This window comes from Panicum virgatum, chromosome 7N (assembly GCF_016808335.1).
Source record: "Panicum virgatum strain AP13 chromosome 7N, P.virgatum_v5, whole genome shotgun sequence".
In the NCBI taxonomy this organism is placed as follows: domain Eukaryota; kingdom Viridiplantae; phylum Streptophyta; class Magnoliopsida; order Poales; family Poaceae; genus Panicum; species Panicum virgatum.
This window is the reverse complement of record NC_053151.1, coordinates 36,366,338-36,386,228: the sequence shown is the minus strand read 5'-3', so window position 1 is coordinate 36,386,228 and position 19,891 is coordinate 36,366,338. Positions and strand designations below refer to the sequence as shown.

The 19,891-nt window shown below is 48.7% G+C and overlaps 2 protein-coding genes across 2 annotated transcripts; both read right to left on the bottom strand.

Annotated features, from left to right (window-relative positions):
* Nucleotides 1–45: 45 nt before the first annotated feature.
* LOC120681461 (GDSL esterase/lipase LTL1-like) lies at nt 46–3,485 on the bottom strand. Its single transcript, XM_039962959.1, has 4 exons — nt 3,019–3,485; nt 2,646–2,888; nt 710–962; nt 46–592 (listed from the first exon to the last, which is right to left on the bottom strand). Exons 1-4 carry the CDS (start codon nt 3,391–3,393, stop codon nt 357–359), a joined length of 1,107 nt encoding a protein of 368 aa, XP_039818893.1. The 5' UTR covers nt 3,394–3,485; the 3' UTR covers nt 46–356.
* A 3,898-nt stretch (nt 3,486–7,383) lies between these two features.
* On the bottom strand, nt 7,384–13,585 carry LOC120681202. Its single transcript, XM_039962724.1, has 4 exons — nt 13,457–13,585; nt 13,088–13,161; nt 12,381–12,562; nt 7,384–7,436 (listed from the first exon to the last, which is right to left on the bottom strand). The coding sequence occupies exons 1-4, from the start codon at nt 13,583–13,585 to the stop codon at nt 7,384–7,386; spliced, it is 438 nt and encodes a 145-aa protein (XP_039818658.1).
* Nucleotides 13,586–19,891: the final 6,306 nt, after the last annotated feature.

Sequence of the window (19,891 nt, the reverse complement as noted above, 5' to 3'; positions counted from 1 at the left end):
CGAACCGCCCAAATATACACCCGCAATGAATTCACGGTACCCAAGTTCACGATCCGCTACCAGTACTTCACTGCAGCAAATTCTTGAATTATTCGGACGGACTAGTGACAATTTAATCTGGACCAATATAGGTAAAAATCCACTCTAGTAGGCTCGAACTTTCACCATTGATTTTCACCTCACCTCGACCACGCAAAAAAAAAAAATCGAAAGAACACCAAAACCTCTAATAATGATCCACCACCAGCTTCATTCGTGAACATACAGCGTGGCATGTAGCTATGTGTGTCGCCGCCGCCGGCCGTTGCATCAGCTTGTCGGCGGCGCTGCAGATCGATCGAGCTCCTCCTAGCCAGCTAGCCCCTGTTGGTGTCCATGGCGAGGATGGTGCTGATGTTCAGGGGGCTGATGTGGTCGGTGGAGCCGTGCATGAACTGGCCGACGATGATCCGGTTGGCGCGCTCCGTGGGGTGGAACGCGTCCCAGTAGGCGTACACGTCCCGGTTGGGGCACACGTTGGACGCCGGTGTGCACAGCCCGATCCCGTTGTACGGGCCCTGCCCGCAGCACGCCACCTTGGACGTCACGAACCCTGCACGACATCGATCAAAGCTTCAATTTCAAATAAATTTTCAGACCATGGTGTCTGGCAAGGTGGTCCCATGCACCCAGCAGGTAGATAGAGACGCGTGCGTGCGTGCGTGCGTACCGTAGTCCTGGGGGTTGAACATGAAGTCGAAGCTGACCCGGTTGGTGTTGGCGGCGATGAAGACGTCGCTGCCGATCTCGGCGTTGAGGCCGGCGAGCATCCGCACCAGCTGCGGGTTGAAGAGGTCGGCCGCCTCCGTGAGGTCGCGCGCGCACTCGCCGTCGACGCTGTGCATGGCCAGCTCCGCCGGCACGCACCCGATCATCCCCGTGCCCGTCACCACCACGCGCCGGGCGCCGAGCTCGTACAGCCGCTGCACGTCGCCGCGTTGTCAGCCCGGCCGGTACACTGTAGTGCAATGCAAGTGCTAGGCCGCACGACGGCTAGCTGACTGTTCATGCACGTGGCGGGAGTAAATACCGCCCGACCACCGGCCGGGCTCACCAGTAAATAAATGTGATCGACGCCTTTGGCGCGTGCCCGTCCGTGTGTCAATTTTTCCCGTTGATGACAGCTGTTTTAATTTCACGTTGATGACAGCCCCCGCCAGCTGATTTTAACAGCGGAGAGCCGGAGATAGATCAGGCCAAGGCCAGTGTTGTTTCTTCAAGGCCGGCTACTACCTACTGACTGACTGACTGACCTCCCAGTAGTCCAGTGTGCAGCCTGCGGTGTGCGACAGCACGCTGAACGAACGCGGCCGCCGACACATCGCAGAGGCGCACGGACCGCCGCCGCTCCCCGGCCAGCTGGGGACTTCGGCCGGCGCCGGCCGGGGATTCCTTTTGAGCTGCGAGTTACCAGTAGGCCGGTAAAAAAGCTGTCGTTTCAACAGGGCCTATTGCCAATGGACCCATGAGCGGATGAGCCGCCATTAATGTGAACGGAGCGTTGCATCATACCGGCGGCACGGAGATCAGGTACGGCGACGATCTGCTCCCCCCCTCCTCCTCTTCGTTTCAATACGAGATGCGCGTCGGTGTGGGGCTGGAATTTGAAAAATCCGTGTACGGTTTTCGGGTGCTATTTGCGGGGCGTCTCGCGTTGCCGGTTAAGCGAGATGACTGATGAACAGCTGCGCCTTTTGCAGTTTGCACTGCTCGGAGAAGAGTAGAAAGTCCTGAGCTCTCATGCAACAAGAGCACAGGACTACTGGCGACTAGCATAGGACATGATGTCTACAGAAGATTGGCCTGTAATAATCCAAATCACCTAGGCAGTTAAACACCATGCTCAATTTGCTGTCCTCTAGGCTTAAGGAGAAAACGGGTTTTGTGTGTCGTGTACGTTCTTCCTATTTCTGCAGTACTACTTGTATGATGAAGATGAAGCTCCAATACGAATACAGTAGTTGGTTGTTGTGGTGAACAGCATTCGGAATCGGAGTGACTGACTGCGTGAGCACTGAGCCACTGATGAGCACCTTGCCGGCACTGGTGGCTGCAATTGCGAGCTGAATTGCAGGCAGGTTTGGAGTCTTGCCTCCTAGGGAACATATCAGACTGCTGCCACGCACTCAAACTGCCCATGAAGGGTTTTGTTGTCACCTTCCACGGGATGGTGCCTAGAACTGCTGAAAACTGTGGGTGCAGAAACTGTCTAGCAGTGCTTCGGCATGGAGCAACTATACAGGCCTTGTCAGTTAGTTACTCGTAGCACGCAGAACGTACTGCCCAAAAATTACTAAACACCGAGAGGTGATCACCTACTACTGTTGGTGTCCCTTCCCGGAATCCAACGCCAACAGTCAGGTAGCTACCGACCCATGTCTTGCTGCTTCTGTTCCAGCCAGTTTGCAGCATTTCCTACTTCCATTTTTTTTAAATTTTGGCAGCAGAAGCATAATAGCTATAGTCAATTTTGTACTGGAAACCTTAGCTGCCATGTTTAATTGTTTGATTTTGCTCCTAGAATATCTTTGAGTTGCGTGATTCTAAGGCTAAATTAATGTTGGTGGAAGAGTAGTTGGAATTTGAAGAAAGCTGAAGGAAATGACCGTGAGGATTTTCCTGTACTCGGAGATGAGGTAGGGGACGTAGTCTTGGATGGCGAACTGGCGGGAGCGGACGGAGAAGGGCACCAGGTAGTAGTTGTTGACGAAGTCGTTGCCGCCGAGCGTGATGAGCACGAGCGCGTTGTTCACGACCTGCGCCGCCGCGTCCTCGCCGACGAACGCCGCCAGCTTCTGCTGGTACTCCTGGAAGTTCTCCAGCTGCTGCCCGATCCTGATGATGTTCACCTGCAGACAATGCGTTAAATTGGGGGGCACCAAAGAAACACCTACACTCGGCAGACCGACGAAAATGCCGGTGACAACTGACAAGTGCTGGCACCAAGAACTTGTAGAGCTCGGGAATTGGGTTTCTTACGAATTGTATGCCGGTGTCGTCGAGGATGCCGACGCCGGCGGACGCGAAGTTGGCTCCGACGAGCAGCTTGTCGCCGCGGAGGTAGGGGCTGAGGTACGGCAGCGCGGGCTCGGAGCCGAGGTGCTCGCTGATGATGTCCGGGATGTTGAGCCCGTTGGAGAACCTCCCCGTGGGCATGTGCGTCGGGAAGTCGATCCCGTAGGGCGGCGCGTCGGCGCGCGCCGTGGTCATGAGGTAGTTGTTGTTGCCGTTGTCGACGAGGGAGTCCCCGAACACGAAGAAGGCGCGCGGCGCCGCGGAGGCGCCCGGGGCGGCCCCGAGGAGCGCCGCCGCCGCGGCGACGACGGCGTAGCTGGTCACGAGCAGAGCGTCCATCGCGGGCTCACACCTTCACTCGCACTGAGACTCTGAGAGAGACGCGGGGGGGGGGGGGGGGGGGGGGGGGGGGGGCGAGGCGAGCGGCCAAGTGGCGGGGGCGTGGCGCACGGGGACGGAAAGGTGGCGTGGCGGTGTCCCTCTTATAGACGGGAGATGGATGGAGATGAGAGAGAGGCCGCCCGGCCGCCCGCGGCCGCGGGGCACCTCGAGGGCGCGCTGCCGAGTTAAAGCCGGGGGTGCCAGTTGGGCGGGCTGTTCGGCTGATTTTGGCATGGATTGTCTTGTCTTATTTCGACTTATCTCATTTCACATAAGAGTAAGAATTATAGTTCTCGCCGACTGCCGGCTGAGAGACGCTGGCTCGGCGGTGGGCTCCGCGTGCATTTAATGCACGGCAGTGAGAGTGGCGTGCCTCTTAGCCGGCTTTAAGCGGGCGGATAGCGAGGCGTCCACTCGCCTCTCTCTCCACTGCCACGGAGGATCCAGCCGGCTCTCCGCCGGCCCACAATACTTGTTTTAATACTATTCATTCTACCAGCCGAACACTGTTCATTCTACCAGCCGAACAGTCTTTTAGTGGGCGGAAGGCGGAGCAATTTCCACGCTTCACTTTGGCTCTCCGCTCTCGCCCCGGCAGGGCGCGAGGACCACGCCGGGACGGGCACGGGAGCGCAAGCTAGCATCGCGGGCTCGCCCTCCGGCTCCGGGTGCAGTGCACAGTGGTGGTTGGCAGCTTCGCTTTGAGGCGGCCGTGACATGGCTGACTGGGCGTCTCGGATCATGTGCGCTGTGCGGCCAGCAGGGGATGGGATGGGAGGCAGGCGCGCGCTGGCGGCGCCGCGGCGGCAGAGGGTCGCTGTGGCCTGTGGGCATCAAAGGCAGGCGCCAGGAGTGGGGACCCCCATCTCCGGGTGCGGCGCGGGTGGCGGGGTGGGTTCACAGGGAGGGAAGGGGTTTCTGAAGCACGGGGCGTCGACGTCGGAGCGTGTGATGGCGGCATGGCGCCACTACACGACCTCGGCGGCTCGGCCCCGTGGAAGAAATGGTGTGGTGTGATCATGTGGATTGACAGTTCATGCAAGGAAATCGGCCTCTCTTTCGAGCGAGTTTCTGATGATCCAAACGGGGGATTTTCTAATCAGCGCGCGCATCAGGAAGCTTCCCAACAATCCATTTCAGTTGCTCAAAAAAAAAAACAATCCATTTCAGACATACCCCGCCGCGGGCCTGTACTAGGACATTCTGTACCTTTCCCTTTTAGGAAACACACACCCGATTTTTTACGAGTGCAATAGCTGGGATTTCATTCTCTTTCGGGATTTTGTCGTTTGATTGGCGATAAAATACAGTTCAAACAAACTTTGAAAACAAAATGTTTGTACAAAAGATTTACATAACAAAATTTGAAGCACAAGTTTGTAAAAAAAATGTCTAACAAAATTTTGAAGCAAAAGTTTGCACAGAAAATAATGAGTAACATATTTTGAAGGAAAAGTTTGAATCAAAAAATATTACGTACAATATTTTGGACCAATAATTTGTACGAACAAATTGTGTACAAAAACATCCACACAAAAAATTTGTACGACAAAAATTGGAAATCAAAATCAAAGAGAAGAGACAAGCCATTACCAAACAAAATTTAAGACACCAAATATCAATTTTATACAACAAAACTTGTGTGAAAAAATTTTGTGCAACAAAACTTGTGTAACAAAAATTGTACAGCAAAATTTTGAGAGAAACAATGACTTGCTCACCAGCGCCGAGCTCTGCGAGCTGCGCGCAAGCCCTCGAGGAACGCTGGGATCCATCGCTGCCACCATCCCCACCACCTAGCAAGCAGCTTACGGCAATTTCCCCACCGGCCCCTCGAGAGTTGTTCGCCACCAATCTCTATCGCCTCTTGGAGCGGCAGACCACTAGGCTTCAAGTTCAAGCATGAGCATCGTCGAGCTGTTAACTCGCTCAGATCTACAAAGGGTAGGGGTGAGAAAATGCACAAATTAGTACAGATGATGCCGCACGCTACCGTGCATGCGAGCTCCGACCATCGTCTACAGCTCACTGTGGGCCCTGTCACCGCTGACTGCCGCTTGCATCTGAGAGGAGCAACGGAGCAAAGAGAAAAAAAAACAAGGGGAAAAAGAATGGAGAGTGTGCGTGTGTCAACCACGGGGAAGAAGGTTTATCGGTTCTCCGCTGAAAAATATATGTGTGGGTCTCACACAAGACACGAACCGGAGCATCGATTGTTGGTTCGGAAACCAATGCCCGTGCGAAAGCGCGATGGTAAGCGCCCCGTCGTGGAGCCGCCCGCCCAGGTTCGATTCCTGTCTGGGATGTGCACGGGTGTCGCATCAGGTGCTGAGGCGGGCATGCGTGGTGGGTGTGAGTGTGTGTGGTGGTGTGAGTGCTTCAGTATGGCGTGTTCCGAGACTACTCGGACAGCCTCGTCTACATTGAGTCCGGTCAATACGAGTGCCTAAAAATTTTACATCACTGCCCAGTACTCCTTATGCTTAAAAAAAACCAACGCCCGATCGTGGAATTAGATTTGCGTCCAAACGGGCCCGTGAAGGAAAGGGGATTTGGTGCTCCACGTACTCCAACGCAGGGAGGACGCGCACGCCCCTGAGAGCTGAGGCTGAAACTGAATCGTACTACTACAAAGGAAGCAAAGCAGGGCAGCGCAGGAAAGGAAGCATGGGGAGCTCCGTACGTGATTCTGACGAGAGGACGAGGGGGTAGCACGATGCCAGCCGAGCTTAAAACCGGAGTTAATGGCCATTTAATCTTGAGCCGAGCAAGGCTACGTACCCTACCAAAAATCATAGGCCTTGCGATGACGAAGATCGGCGTAATCCGTGCCGAGCCTCCGTAACACGGTGTCAACCAGCCATGCAAGCAGAGCATACTCCACTGTTCAGCAACCATCAGCCGCGCAAGCGGAGTACATTGCTTCGCTCTAGCTCTCCACTGTTCAGCAAGTACTCCCTTACAAACAAACTGAACCCTCGCATGCCGGATCACTGGGTTCAGGTCCAGCTCACCGTGGAAAGCTCTACCAGCAGGCGAACCCTTCGCTGGTCTCACCGAACGAACAGTTCCTCCTGCTAGCTCGTCCCATTGTGGCACTGTCCCAGCCACCACCCGCTGCAGTGCACCCACCCCCCGGCTTAATTCCGGCGAGAGGCCTACAGGTAAAACGGAGCGTTGCTGTACCCTGGTAACTCCCATCAGAAAGGTTCAAAAGCTCCTCCTCCGGTAACAGTGCAGCAGACAGCAGTGGTGCGTCGTACTGCAGCCGTGCTGGTGCCCGGTGGTACTGGCCAACTGCATCGCCGCCATGTGTGCCGCTGCATGCATCATCCACCATCCAGTGGCGTGGCTGTACCCGCGGCACCGGAAAAGGGTACGTGCTCCGATCCGGCCAGGAAACTAGCCGAAAATGCACGAGGCAGAGGCACCAATTCTATCTACCGCCGGCCGGTCGAATCCGCAACCAACTGGCAGTTCCCATTCACTGCCGGACGATCCGATCATACGCCCCTACAGTGGCCGGGTTGGGTCGAAAGCAACCTGCAGGCAGCAGCGCATGTGAAACCCGTAAAGGCCAGTGGGGTAGGAAATTTTCAATGAGCTCCTCTACCCAGCCACGCAGCCACCCCCACTCTGTAGCTAGCTACCGCGGCAACAAGCCGGCCGGGCATGCGCCGATGCACGCGCCCCTCCCTCTCCCTGGGGTAAAACTTGAAGAGACCGACGACGCCGGCGGCCGGCCAGTGCCCAGTGGCCACGGTGAGATGACACAATGAGACCCGAACGAGATGCAGGTGCCTCATCATACTCTTCTGGTAATAATTTTATTGGTCTTCGTTATCTTGCCATGACAGAGTACATGACACAAAACAAGAGCTGATCACATTGTTATTCTTCCGTTTCACGATTCTTCCTTGGATGCCGCGCGCTCTCCTTGACAAACTCTCATGGATGCGCACTCTGCGAGGGTGGCGATAGTGGGGGTGGAACCGTCCAAGCTGAGGATTAAAAAAATGTCATTGTATCATCTTATGCATGCAAATCTCCTCACTCCTTTGTTCGGTTGATCTCCACCGGTTGGAGGGACAACTGGGCCTTTGACTCGCGCTCTGATCGGGAGCGCCCAGCCCAATGCGAGGCTGGTGGGCCCCGTCGCGCAGTGCCATAAATAGGAGATTGGGTCAGTGGCTAGGGTTACAAGATTCACCACAGCCGCCACTGCTCCACTGTCCATAACCGCGATCCGATCTGCGGGGTGCCGAAGCGACGGGAAGCCGCCACCAGCGCAGCCACTGCACCACGCCGGCATCAGCTCCACCGGCGCCCTCTACACCAGCCACTGCACTGCGCGTCGCTGCCCTAGCGCAGATCCTCACCGACGAACCCGCGGTGGCCCCTGGAGAAAGAAAGTAACCTTCCGGTCTACACCTAGTCGATCCTAATTCTATCAATGACATCAGAGCCAATCTAGAGTGTGGATTGAGATTGAGAAGGATCCGGACTCGGATCGAAAGAAACAGAAAGACCTTGATTTTGGATCGAGGAACACATCAAAGAAAAGACCACTGATCTCGGATCGGGAAAGTTAAAGGAAACGATTTCGAATGAAATCAAAGAACAGAGAGAATCGAAAAGCACAAAGGAATCGCCAAACCTAACCACATAGAACAAAAAGAAAGGTGGTGGCGCTCACCTGGATGTCGCCGGCCACTGCCTCAGCGAGGGCTCCGGCTCAAGCACTACCGCACGGCCGCTGACTGCCGCTCCGCTCGGTTTGGCGCTGAGAAAGCAGGGGAAAGAATCAAAGAGAAAGAATGAATACATCGATCTTGGATCGAAAACGACGTCAAACCCTAACCCTAGAGCAAAGGGCGGCGGGTACTCACCGTCCGCCGCCAACACCGCCGGCCACCGCCGCGCGGAAAAGTCCCGCGCCGCCGCTCGCCGGGACGCGGCCCAGAGGGGCTCCGCCGCTCGCCGTCCGGGACGCCGGAGGTACGAGCACGCGCGGGCTCAGGGCACCGCCGCCAAGCCACTCGACGGCGGCGCGCTCCCGCATGGGCGGAGCGCGCGCGCCGGCGAGGGGGTCGATGGCGGCGCCAGCCACGCCTCCTCCGCGGTCGCCATGGCCGTCGTCTCCGTGGCCGCCGCCGTTTCGCGTGGAGAGAGAAAGGGGAGGGTGGAAATGGGCTAGGGTTTCCAGAGAAACCGGCGCTGACCGGTTTTCTCCTGCCGGGGGGAGCGGATGGCCGTCGGATCAGATCCGACGGCCGAGAGCTCGCCGAGGCCTCGTGGCATCATTTCGCCAATTGAAGTGACCATTTCAGAGAATAGCTAAAGAACTGCTCTCAAACTAGAGAAATGTATTTTCTAGTTTGCGCTGCAATAAAGTTGATTATCCTCTAATTAAATTCGAACCAACGGGAGAATTTGATTTTGAGGAGCAGATATATGGTTTTAAGGTTTATTAAGTTTTCCATACATTAATTCCATTTCTGCCCAACGGTGATACAGAATTAATGTAAAAGATTATTCTATTTCTGCCCAACGGTGATATAGAATAGAACTTAAAGTATTGATTATTGACTTTTCAGACAAAGAGTTCTATGTTGTCCTTGAAGGACGAAAGACAATGAACTGGGTACTTGTGACTCAGAAAGAAAGAAGGTCATTACATAAGAGAATATATTCTCTGTAAAGAACAGCTTGACAGGAAAAGTACTCAGGATATTTATCCAAGAAGAGTAGATAAAGCAATAAGAGTTCATTTTGAGAAATGTCTCTTATGTACTCTCTATCAAAAAGAATTCATTTTGAGTTCATTCAAAATTGTGATAAGTCAATACATGTTTAATTTGACTAACGTCGGATTAAGCATGTGTGTCATGGAATATTCAGATTTATTTCTGAATTTGATATGAACCGATCCTGACATTTTTGTTTGGAAAAGTATGAAATAATCCGCATGACGGGATAAAGTTGGCATAGTGCTAATCCTGCATGGCGGGAGAAAGTTGTGATGACTCATGTACTGGTTTATCCCACACTGGGAGAAAAGTTTGGAGTAGTTTTGCTATTCTAGAATTGATCGGGCACTTCTATTGTGTCACAGAGATTAAGCACTCATTGAGTTTAATGAAGAATGGAAAGTTACATATGAACCTCAAGATAAGAAAGATTTGAGAGCGTGACTTGCTAAAGTACTGGTAATAGACTCTGTTGAGTTCGTGAAGTGAAATGAGGAAAAAGTACTGTCATATCGAATAAAGGACTCTATTGAGTTATCAAAATAAAGTGAATAAAAGGTACTCCCATACGAATTAAGAAAATACTTTGTTCTGCATAACATAATCAGGTGGATGAAGTAATAAAAGTTTTCTCATTCACAAAGTTGTGAATAGTTTTCGAAATTGTGGCAGAAAAGTTCAAGCCACATTTCGAGGGGGAGAAATATGAGACAGTTAAGAAAGGTACTCTCCTGTAATGTGCATTGAAAGCAAGAGATGATCTATTAAAGAATGAATGTGTCCGTCAGGGGGAGTACAACGGTCACTATAGTGATACCCCTATGTAAAGAAATGGCTAAATTCCGGCATTCATGCTGGACGACCCTCCAAGATAGTAAGATGGTGCTTACAGAGCACATATAAAGTTTTTAATAGATATAAAGTTTTTAATAGATATAAAGTTTTTAACAGATAGAACCCAAACAAAGAGATTTATTGATACGCCATCTTTACAAAAGATGGCAAAGTCTGGGGGAGCATGGTATGTAGAGACCTAAGACTTGAAGAGGAGTAGGAATACGTGTCCACTTCAATGATTCAAGAACAACAAGTATCTCATACGTGCTGATGTTGTATACAACACATGTTGTTAGCTCTCAAAGAAAATGAATAAAGTAAAGAAGGATCTTGTTATGCAGAATCTAATTAGACCATTGTCATTTGGCGAAAAGGAGCAACAGCATCCCTATACAGAGTAAAGAAAAACAAATGGAGGTTGTTCACCTCATTTGAGGAAGTCACAAGAATTCCATGGGTTAAGACCATGGAAAAAGAAATGATTCCTAAAAGAGACATCACAGTAGGTTATAATGGACATACAAACGCAATGTGACTCCAGAGGGAATGTTGAAAGATATAAAGCAAAATTTGTGACAAAAGTTTTAGTCAAAGAGAAGAAAGAACATACGATTTACCACAATAGTAAATCCATCTATGGATTGAAGTAAGCCATGAAACGGTGGTATCTAAAGTTTCAATAAAACAGTATGAAATTTTGGGTGTTTAAAAAGAGATTGAGGAGGGCAATAGCTTTTAAGGAAAAGTAAAAGAATGGGAAATATGATTTCCACATCTTAAGTGAAGATAACATCCTACTTTCTAGTGGTGGTGTTAAAATATTGTTATAGATAAAGAATTCTTGTCCTCAAATTTTGATCTCGATGATGGGTTTTCATTCTACGAATTGAAACTCATCAAGATAAAAGGAAGGGGTATTATGGTTACAACAAAGGCATACTTGGAAAAGATTCTAAAGAAATGAAGTATGCATATGAATAAACTTATGCATGTTCCTATCGTCAAGGGTAATAGTTTTGGGAACCTTAGTGTTCCAGGAACCAATGTGAAATGGAAATAGTTCCAAATGCTTCAGCTGTTGGAAGCTTTATAGGCGCGCAAGTAAAGAACTTACCCTGACATATTTTGTGTATCCGGGTTATTTTGGCAAAAGTTCAATCCAGATATAGATCACTGGAACAAAATTGAGAATGTCGGCCTCATGCTAAGTTGGAAAGATCAAGTACTCTCAAAAAATTGTGAGTACAAAAGTAGAACATGTGAAATGTGTAGCGAAATCCACAATTGTCGCTAACTTTCACACTTGGAGGTTTTGTGTGGAAAAGCTCCAAAACAAAGCAATTATGATCAATGTGATGCAAAGATATAGTATAGCATGATACGAGGCTGAGGGACAGGCAAAATGCTTAATGGAACTTGTACCCGGAGTTGATAATGGTTGACAGCAGTGATAACCATTAAACTAGTTTGCTCCTATGACAACGAGTCAACTGTGGTGCCAAACACGTTGACACAAAGTTATACGTTGTAAAGGAGAAAATCCGGAATCATGATTGGAATGCATTGCGAGTTTAAATGACAGTCAAGTGTTTGTGGATCCACTCATTAAAAGCTTACCGCCCAGTGTGTACAGAGAACGCACAGTCGACATGGGTTTATGGTATAGCCTATGTTTTCCGGACAATAAAGGGCCCAAAAGCTAAAGAATCTATTTCAGAACAGAGACGTGTATTGTAGTTGTTGAATCTATCGGCAACTGACCGTGACGATGAAGCTACTCTATGCATTAATCTGTGATGAAATAAGAAAAGAAGTAAAATGTATGAAGTTAAAAGTAAAGATGAGATCAAGGGGGAGAATGTTGGGTTGATCTCCACCAGTTGGCCCAACGGGCAACTGGGCCTTTGACTCGCGCTCTGAACGGGAGCGCCCAGCCCAATGCGAGGCTGGTGGACCCCCATCGCGCAGTGCCATAAATAGGAGGTGGGGGTCAGTGGCTAGGGTTACAAGATTCACCACAGCCGCCACTGCTCCACTGTCCATAACCGCGATCCGATCTGCGGGGTGCCGAAGCGACGGGAAGCCGCCACCAACGCAGCCACTGCACCACGCCGGCATCAGCTCCCACCGGCGCCCTCTACACCAGCCACTGCACTGCGCGTCGCTGCCCTAGCGCAGATCCTCACCGACGAACCCGCGGTGGCCCCTGGAGAAAGAAAGTAACCTTCCGGTCTACACCTAGTCGATCCTAATTCTATCATCCTTATCTATTTATAACTACTTATTAACAAATATATAGAAGATATATAGGTCTAAAAAGTTTTTTCAAAAAAATCAATAGTATTAATTCGTACTTACTTCCGCATTTGCTTCCAACTAGCACCGGCTTGCCACATTGACGTGCAAGTTGACGTGCAAGCCGAACTAGTTTAACGACACTTATTTTACGCTGTTCGCTTTTGGAGATGACATGACAAACACAAGCCATGTCAGATTCTTGCACAGTTGCACGACATATGTTGCTCGGATCAACGTAATCACTGGTGTGGCAATATGAAAGTAATGGTATTTACTCGACGCAATCTCTGTATGCGGTTATTAATTTTAGAGGAGTTCAACTTGTTTTTGTCCCTGTTGTGTGGAACATTAAGGTACCTCCAAAAATCCAAGTCTTTCTCTGGTTACTTTCAAATAATAAGCTGATGACTGTTGATAACCTAGCAAAACGAGGGGTGGATAAACCAAAAAACTGCAGGTTTTGTGATGAGATTGAGACTATTAATCACCTCTTCTTCCAGTGTGTGGTGGCCAGAAAAACCTGGGCTTATTTTGAACAGTTCATTAACATTCATGTAGGCTCTTATACTTATATGGCTACTAAGTGGTTGGATTCCAAAAAATTTTGCACGGCCAACAGCCTCTCTGCAGGGGTGTGCTGGGGGTTATGGCTGGCTCGAAATAATATGGTTTTTCGTGATCAGCAGTGGCGGGATATAAAACAAGTGTTGAAGATAATATGGAGCTGTACAAGGATGTGGGAGCCGATCTTCCGGGAGCCGGAGCACCTGAAGGTCTCAATAGATGCATGGTGCGCCTTTCTAGAGGGGGTCCTCGCGGCCCCTTTGGAGATTGGCCATACCTGAAGAAAATGAAGACCGGCGCATTCAAGCTGGAATGATGCCTACCTTTTGCTGAAGTTTCATACTCTTGCTCAGGTTAAGATGTAATAAGTATTCTCTAAGCTCTTTGTACTGTGCTGCTTGGCTCTGCCTATCTTCTGTGGGATAGTAGGTTCTCCTAGCAGCTGCGTGTGTCGCTAAACTGAGCTAAAAACCGCTGTAACTGGTGCCTTGTTTTCGTAATGAAAATGGGGCAGGGAGATCTGCCTGTCTTTCTAAAAAATCAACGTAATCACCAATAAATATGATGGTTACCATGCATTTGCGTATAACTGCATCTTTCTCATCATAACAGTCTTGCTCACCCCAACCTGGATGCGTTGCGAGCATGATAAAAACTAGAGCAAAGACCATGACTTGAATGGCTACTTTTGTGGCCATCATGTACTAGAACAAGGATACGGATGAGATTGCTAGGCCAAGTGCTTCCTCTGTGCTAACCTACAAACAATGCTTGCACTAGCTCTTCTATTTATAGGATACGAGGAGAGCGAGTCTCACTATTAAGTTGAAGTCAGGGAATCTGTTTCCATGAAATATCCAAGTCCATTGTTAAATTTCTCAAATAATACATGTCCATACACCTTTGAACGAACCAACAATATACTACATTAAATGTGAGTCATGAAAAAGATTATTGTTGAGAAATCTTGTGATGACAGGCAGGCAACATGGATATGATTCATTTAAAGCAAAAAAGGCATGCCTAGAAGCCTCTGAGCAAATCAATAGTACTATATTCAAATGTATATCATAATACAAAGCTTTATGCTAAGATTTCGATGCGACTGCTGATAGGCAGAAAACACAGGTACGATTCATTTATTTTACTATCTTACTGATAAAATTCAAAATTTGCCGCACCAACTATTACACTAGCGGATGGGCTTATAGCCTAGGCCTTTGGACACACGGGATAATTCTTATCCCCCACCTTTTAGCCCTATATTATCCCTCATGCATCCAAACAGGTAGGATAATTTTGGACTAAAGTGAATTAATCCCCCAAATCTTTAGCCCTTCCAAAGGGTGCTAAGGGCTCCTCCAACAGCCTTGGCGAAATCGCCAGCCGAGGTGGAGCTCAGAGCGACTAAAAAAATACAAAAGCAGTTCCTAGCATTCTTTGATCTCTGTGCCTCCTCTCATTGTTTTGGGAAACAAGCTAGAAGCTAGCGGCGAGATAAGAGCTAGCGTCGTACTTTTTTCAATTTCTCTCTCCACCGTCTCACTTGACATCAGCTATGTCTCCCCTTGTTGGAGGAGGTCTAATGGGGCTAATTTACATGGACCCCATAAAAAAGGAGAGTCTGCACTATGGGAATGAGAGAGAGGGTGGACATTAGCCCATGAATCCAATCAGCTGACTTAGGATAATTTTTAGCCTACCAATTCAAGACTAAACATTAGCCCTCAAAATTATCGCTAAGCTAATGTTCCAAACATAACCTTAATGCAAAGCTCCTTGGTGTAGTCGAGCTAGCGTGATTTTGATCCCCCGGTCTTCCACCTAAGTCCTCAATGCATGGTCCTTCTCTTAACAAAGCTCATAATTGGATCAGCCAAAATATACATTGGAATTATGTTTTATCATAGTTAGACAAAGTAAATATAATACGGAATGATAAAAATTTGTTGGTCGCAACAACCAAAAAAGGACTATAGAACAGCATTTTTTTACTACTGTAATTATACACGGTATGCCATAGAACAATAATCTTTCACAACTAGACCAATCGAAAATATATCATGGGGTGGATTTTTAATACTAGAACAAAACAAAATACATCATTGAATAATAAAAATCTCTTACTAGACCAATTCAACATGTAGTCCATAACAAGCATGTCCAAATTGTGAATAAATGAATTAATTACAGTGTGGATAAATAATATCTACAAGAAATTATAAGGTAGGTAAAGTTAATAAAAAATGAAAAGGGAGAAGGAAATGGATAGGAAAGGAGAAAAAAAAGAAAAGGAAAAAGAAAAGGAAAACAGCCTTAACTAGTAAGGCCCAAAACACCTATTGGCCAGCTGGTGTTCTCCCGGGCTTAAACTTACGCAGTCCGCAGGCGGCAGGCCGCGTTGGCGTTGGTGTTGGTGTTGGGTTGTGTGTGCTCTAGGGCCCTCCAGGAGGGAGAGTTAGGGCCACGGTCTTGCACACTGGTCGCAAACGGGCCGGAGTTGTGGGTTGTTTTTCATTTTGACATGCAAACCAATCAGACTCAGCCAAATAGCCGCCACGGGGCTTCTACCTCTCTCTGGACTCTTCCCAACAGCAGCGAGAGGGCGATTCCAAAGCAATCCGTCTTCCTCCTCTGGATCCGCCGGGTTCCTCCGGCCTCTGGTGGCCTATGTGTCGCCGGTGTGCTAGGGGAACTGGGGATCTAGGGGAGCATGTACATAACCCCTACTAATAGGTTAGTATTAGGGTTGGTTTTCTTTTTGGTGAGAGATTCATCAGGATTTTTCTGTCTCTTCCATTCCTTTTCTGGTGATGTTCTTAGGTGGTGGTGGGCGGAGCTTGGTGTTGCTCCAGGGACACGTGGTGCACAAAATTGGTGTTTTATGTGGGGGATTTGATATCGACGATGTTCTTTTTTTGCTTTCTTATACGTTGGTACTCGATTCCTCTATGAGCTTCTTTTCGCCAGTTGTGCCTATGTTGTCCATGGTGTCACTGGGCCACTGGCATCGCAACCAACAACAGGGTTGCCGGAGGATGGAAGATTGTATCTACCGGTGGATTAGCGTTTGCGCTGCTGGTTCTTTTGTCCCTCCAGAGCATCTTCGGCGTCGGCGTTGGTGGTGGCGCGGGTGTCGAAACTGCTTTTGTGAGGTATATATCTTACTCCTACCTTGAGAAATCGGGTTGGAGTTCTTCTGCTGGTGTCACTTTGCTACTTGGTGATTCGGAGTCGCCAACAGTTCTTGGGGCGCCAGATCTCCTTTCGTCTCGGCGATGGAATTGGACGTTCAATGATTCAAGCGTACATCGATTTCTTCGGTGTGCCACTTGCTGCCAAGGATGGTTTCAAAAAACTAGATGTGGCTTCTTCTGAAGCTTCTTTGTCGAGCTGGAGTTCGGCTTCAAGTCGCAAGTTCGGCATTCCTTTCTTTCAGGGAGAGAGCGGCGGGCGGCGGCTCCGGTCACCAACAGCGAGGATCACCGGGGATATGTTACATGGACTTGTTTGTAATTGTTTTTCTTTCAGGGTTGTTCTTGTAACTTCTGAATGTAAACTGTTATATTAATAAAATTATGTAACTCGGTTTCTCAAAAAAAAAGTTCCTGATTTTTTAGTAACTGATGAATCATCATCAGATTGTCACGTGCAGGCGTTGCGCCGCTCCTGCCGTCCTGCGAGGTCCCAGACTGTGCCCCCTCGTGCTCTGCTCTCGCCTCTCGGGCGCGAAAGCGGAAAAGGAGACGGGCAGCCGATGGACGGCGTGCGGCGGCACGAGTGCCCCACTATTAGCAAAAGGGAATCACTGACGACAGAGAGCAGATGATGGCCAATCCTCTTGCTGTCAGGCTCCCAAAAAAGATCATTATCATTGTCCCCGGACAAGGCTACTAGGCCAGGCACGCCTACGCGACGAGAGGAAAGCGTCTCCGCGGCTCGCGCGCCAGCCTGTGAGCCCAACCGGCCTCTCTCTGGCTTCCGTCCAGCCGTCGCAAGCTTCCCGCAACGGATTCGGATGATGTACCGAACATCTGAAGAGTCATTCTGCGCGACTCGCGCGAGAGCATCCGGCGAGCGGAATTCGTGTTACGGTCTACGGAGGCCGAGACGGCGAGACGGGGAAGGTTCGGTTGGGGCGTTCACGTCGCCGCGGTTGGTGCGGGCCGCGAGCGCGCGGCAAGGTTTTTTTATCCGACCGATTGCACCGAACTGCCGGCCACCGGTTCCGGTTAACCGGTCCGGTTTGACCGGTTACCGGTAAAAACCGGTCAAACTCAAATTTGAATTCAAAACCCGCAATTATACCGGTTTCAAACGGCTAACCGTCCGGTTTGACCGGTTACCGGTCGGTTTGACCGGTAACCGGTCGGTTTAGGTTAAATTCAATTTTTTTTCTTTTTTAGTTTAAATTCAAATGCCCGCAAAGTATACTAAATGAATGTTTGTATAATATGTTTTAGCCTAAATGAACCCTCCAACCCTCTTTTGTACTACTTTTACATTGTATTTGTATACTTTTGTATGCACTTTTTTTGTTTAACTTCAAATGCTCGCAAAGTATACTAAATGAACGAATATTTGAAAAAATTTGACACCATTAGATTCGTCGCAATTTAAAATATTTTTAAGAATTTTTTGGAATTCAAATTTAAAATTTGAATTTGGCCCGGTTTGAAACCGGCCGGAACCGGAACCGGTCCGGGCCGGTTAGACCGGTAACCGGACCGGTTCCGGCCGGTTTTTTTAACCCTGGCGCGCGGATCATCCGGCTGGCGTCGGCGTCGCTTCGCTCCTACAGCAACAGGCAGCGGCCCGCTGGCACATCCGCCGGAGCTGAGAATATCAAGTTAGTATGGTATTAGTTAATTAATATACTCTACTAACGCGCCAAGAATCGGCGCAAGCTCACGAGTCGTGACCCCACGTGGGGTTAGTGCACTGTTCACACAGCTGGTGCACTGTTCATACAAGGCTCATGTGGGTCTCACATACTATTTAGGTGGGACCCATGTACTGTTTACGTGTGACCCACATGGACCCCACATGAACAGTATGTGGGCCCCACGTGGGACCAACATACTATTTAATTAGGCCTGCACATAAAATATATTTAACTATTTTTTATACGAAAATAATAAAATAATTTTGTATACAGCGTACACGTGGTAACTCTACTATTTATTGAATTTTGTTTTCAATTCATAAACTTACAAAATATAATTGAATCATTCATTCATTTCTAATTTTATTTTTTTCTACCAAAATCAATATTTAGTGTAAACTAATCCATCAACTATACCTACTAATGTAAAAAAAAATCCCTACATGTAGTATTTATACAAGACCCACGTGGGTCTTGCGTGCTATTCAGGTGGTACTCACGTAATATTCAGTTTGAATCCACCCACAAAATATATTTAATTATTAATCTCGCAAAGTATAATTAAATCATCATTTCTATTATGTAATAGTTATGTTTGCGACTTGGACTTCATATGTATCAGCCATATACAAAATAACTTGAACGGCGCAGCGTAGCGCGCCTACCTGTTTAGTTGCTTCTGTCCGGGCTCCCCCGTGCTAAATGAACCCTTCCCCGTTGTCCCCTGGCCCCTGCCCGAGCTTTTCTTCCGGTCCGTGAACCGTGATGATGGCCGCTGATGAATCGGAGGCTCGGAGCGCAATTTTGTAACGAGTATGGCCCTATTTAGGCCATTTCGAGTGATTTTGGTGATCGAGTGACAACGCAATCAATGGGACTAACGAGGTTGCAAGATCATATTTGTAGGATTCTTTAGGTCCCTTGAATGGAGTCCAAACCATATCCAAGACGCCTAATGCACCGTCGAGACGAAGTGCCCAACTCACCGTAGAGATATCAAGTCGCAGTGAAAAAGCAGAGATAGAACATATTTGGAGTGTCCAAATGACCGCTGCGACGAATTGGACAAGTGCAACGAAGAAACAGAAAAATCACAGTGGGGTCGGATAATCCGAATACCCTAGGGTCGGACTATCTGACCAAAGCACTCGGTTAATCCGACGCGTTGAAGACCAGAAGTAATGATCAGAGACGTTGCATTTGAATTGGAAACCAGTCTACTGCACCGGATGATCCGATGCTACGTTGCAAGAAGGTCGGACAAAGGCGTCGTCCAAATGACGTCAGCAATTGGTTTGAAACTCAACGGCTACCGTAAAGATGCCAGTGGGGTCGGATGATCCGACGCCCTTCTCAGAGCCACGTCGGATTATCCGACGCATACGTAGAAAAAACAGTAACGGCTCAAAACGACTAGTTCGACTTGGTGGCCTATATAAGCGCCTCACCCCGGTCATTTTGGTGTTGCTGGAGTTCAAAGAGACCCTAGACACATTGAAGAACATCTCCAAACCAACCAAAAAGAAAATTGATCACATCTTTAGGTTTAGCACTAGTTTAGCTCTTGAGTGAGTGAGTGAGTGAGTAAGGTTGTGTGCCTAGTGCCCTGATTTTTGAGTGAACAAAAGTGTATCTCGGTGAGCCGGCCATCCTTGGAGTGTTGGTGACTCGACGGCACGTCTTCGACCCTCCGGCTTGGTGTGGAGCGGCGACGACAAGCTTTGTGCGGGGGACGTGGAGACCCCTTTTCTTGGTGGAGAAGCTCTTTAGTGGAATCCGGAATCAAGGTGACCGTGGACTTGGTGTCCTTGGAAAAGATTTGATTGCCGAGAAGCAATACTCTTTGTGAGTGCTTCAACAATGTGGATGTAGGTGTGTCTTTGTGGCTAACCGAACCACGGGATAAATCCTCGTGTCACAAGAGTTTGCGTCCTCTCATCCCTCTTTAAGCTTCCGTATTTATTTATTGCAATCTTGTGTGACTTTATTTTTATAGAGTAAAATCTTGATAGGATTGGCTATAGGTTGTATAATTCTTTTGGGATGAGGATTTTCACATTAGAAGAACACTAGTTGCACATCTAGATAGTATGCTTTAGTTTAATTTATGTGCAAATAGTTG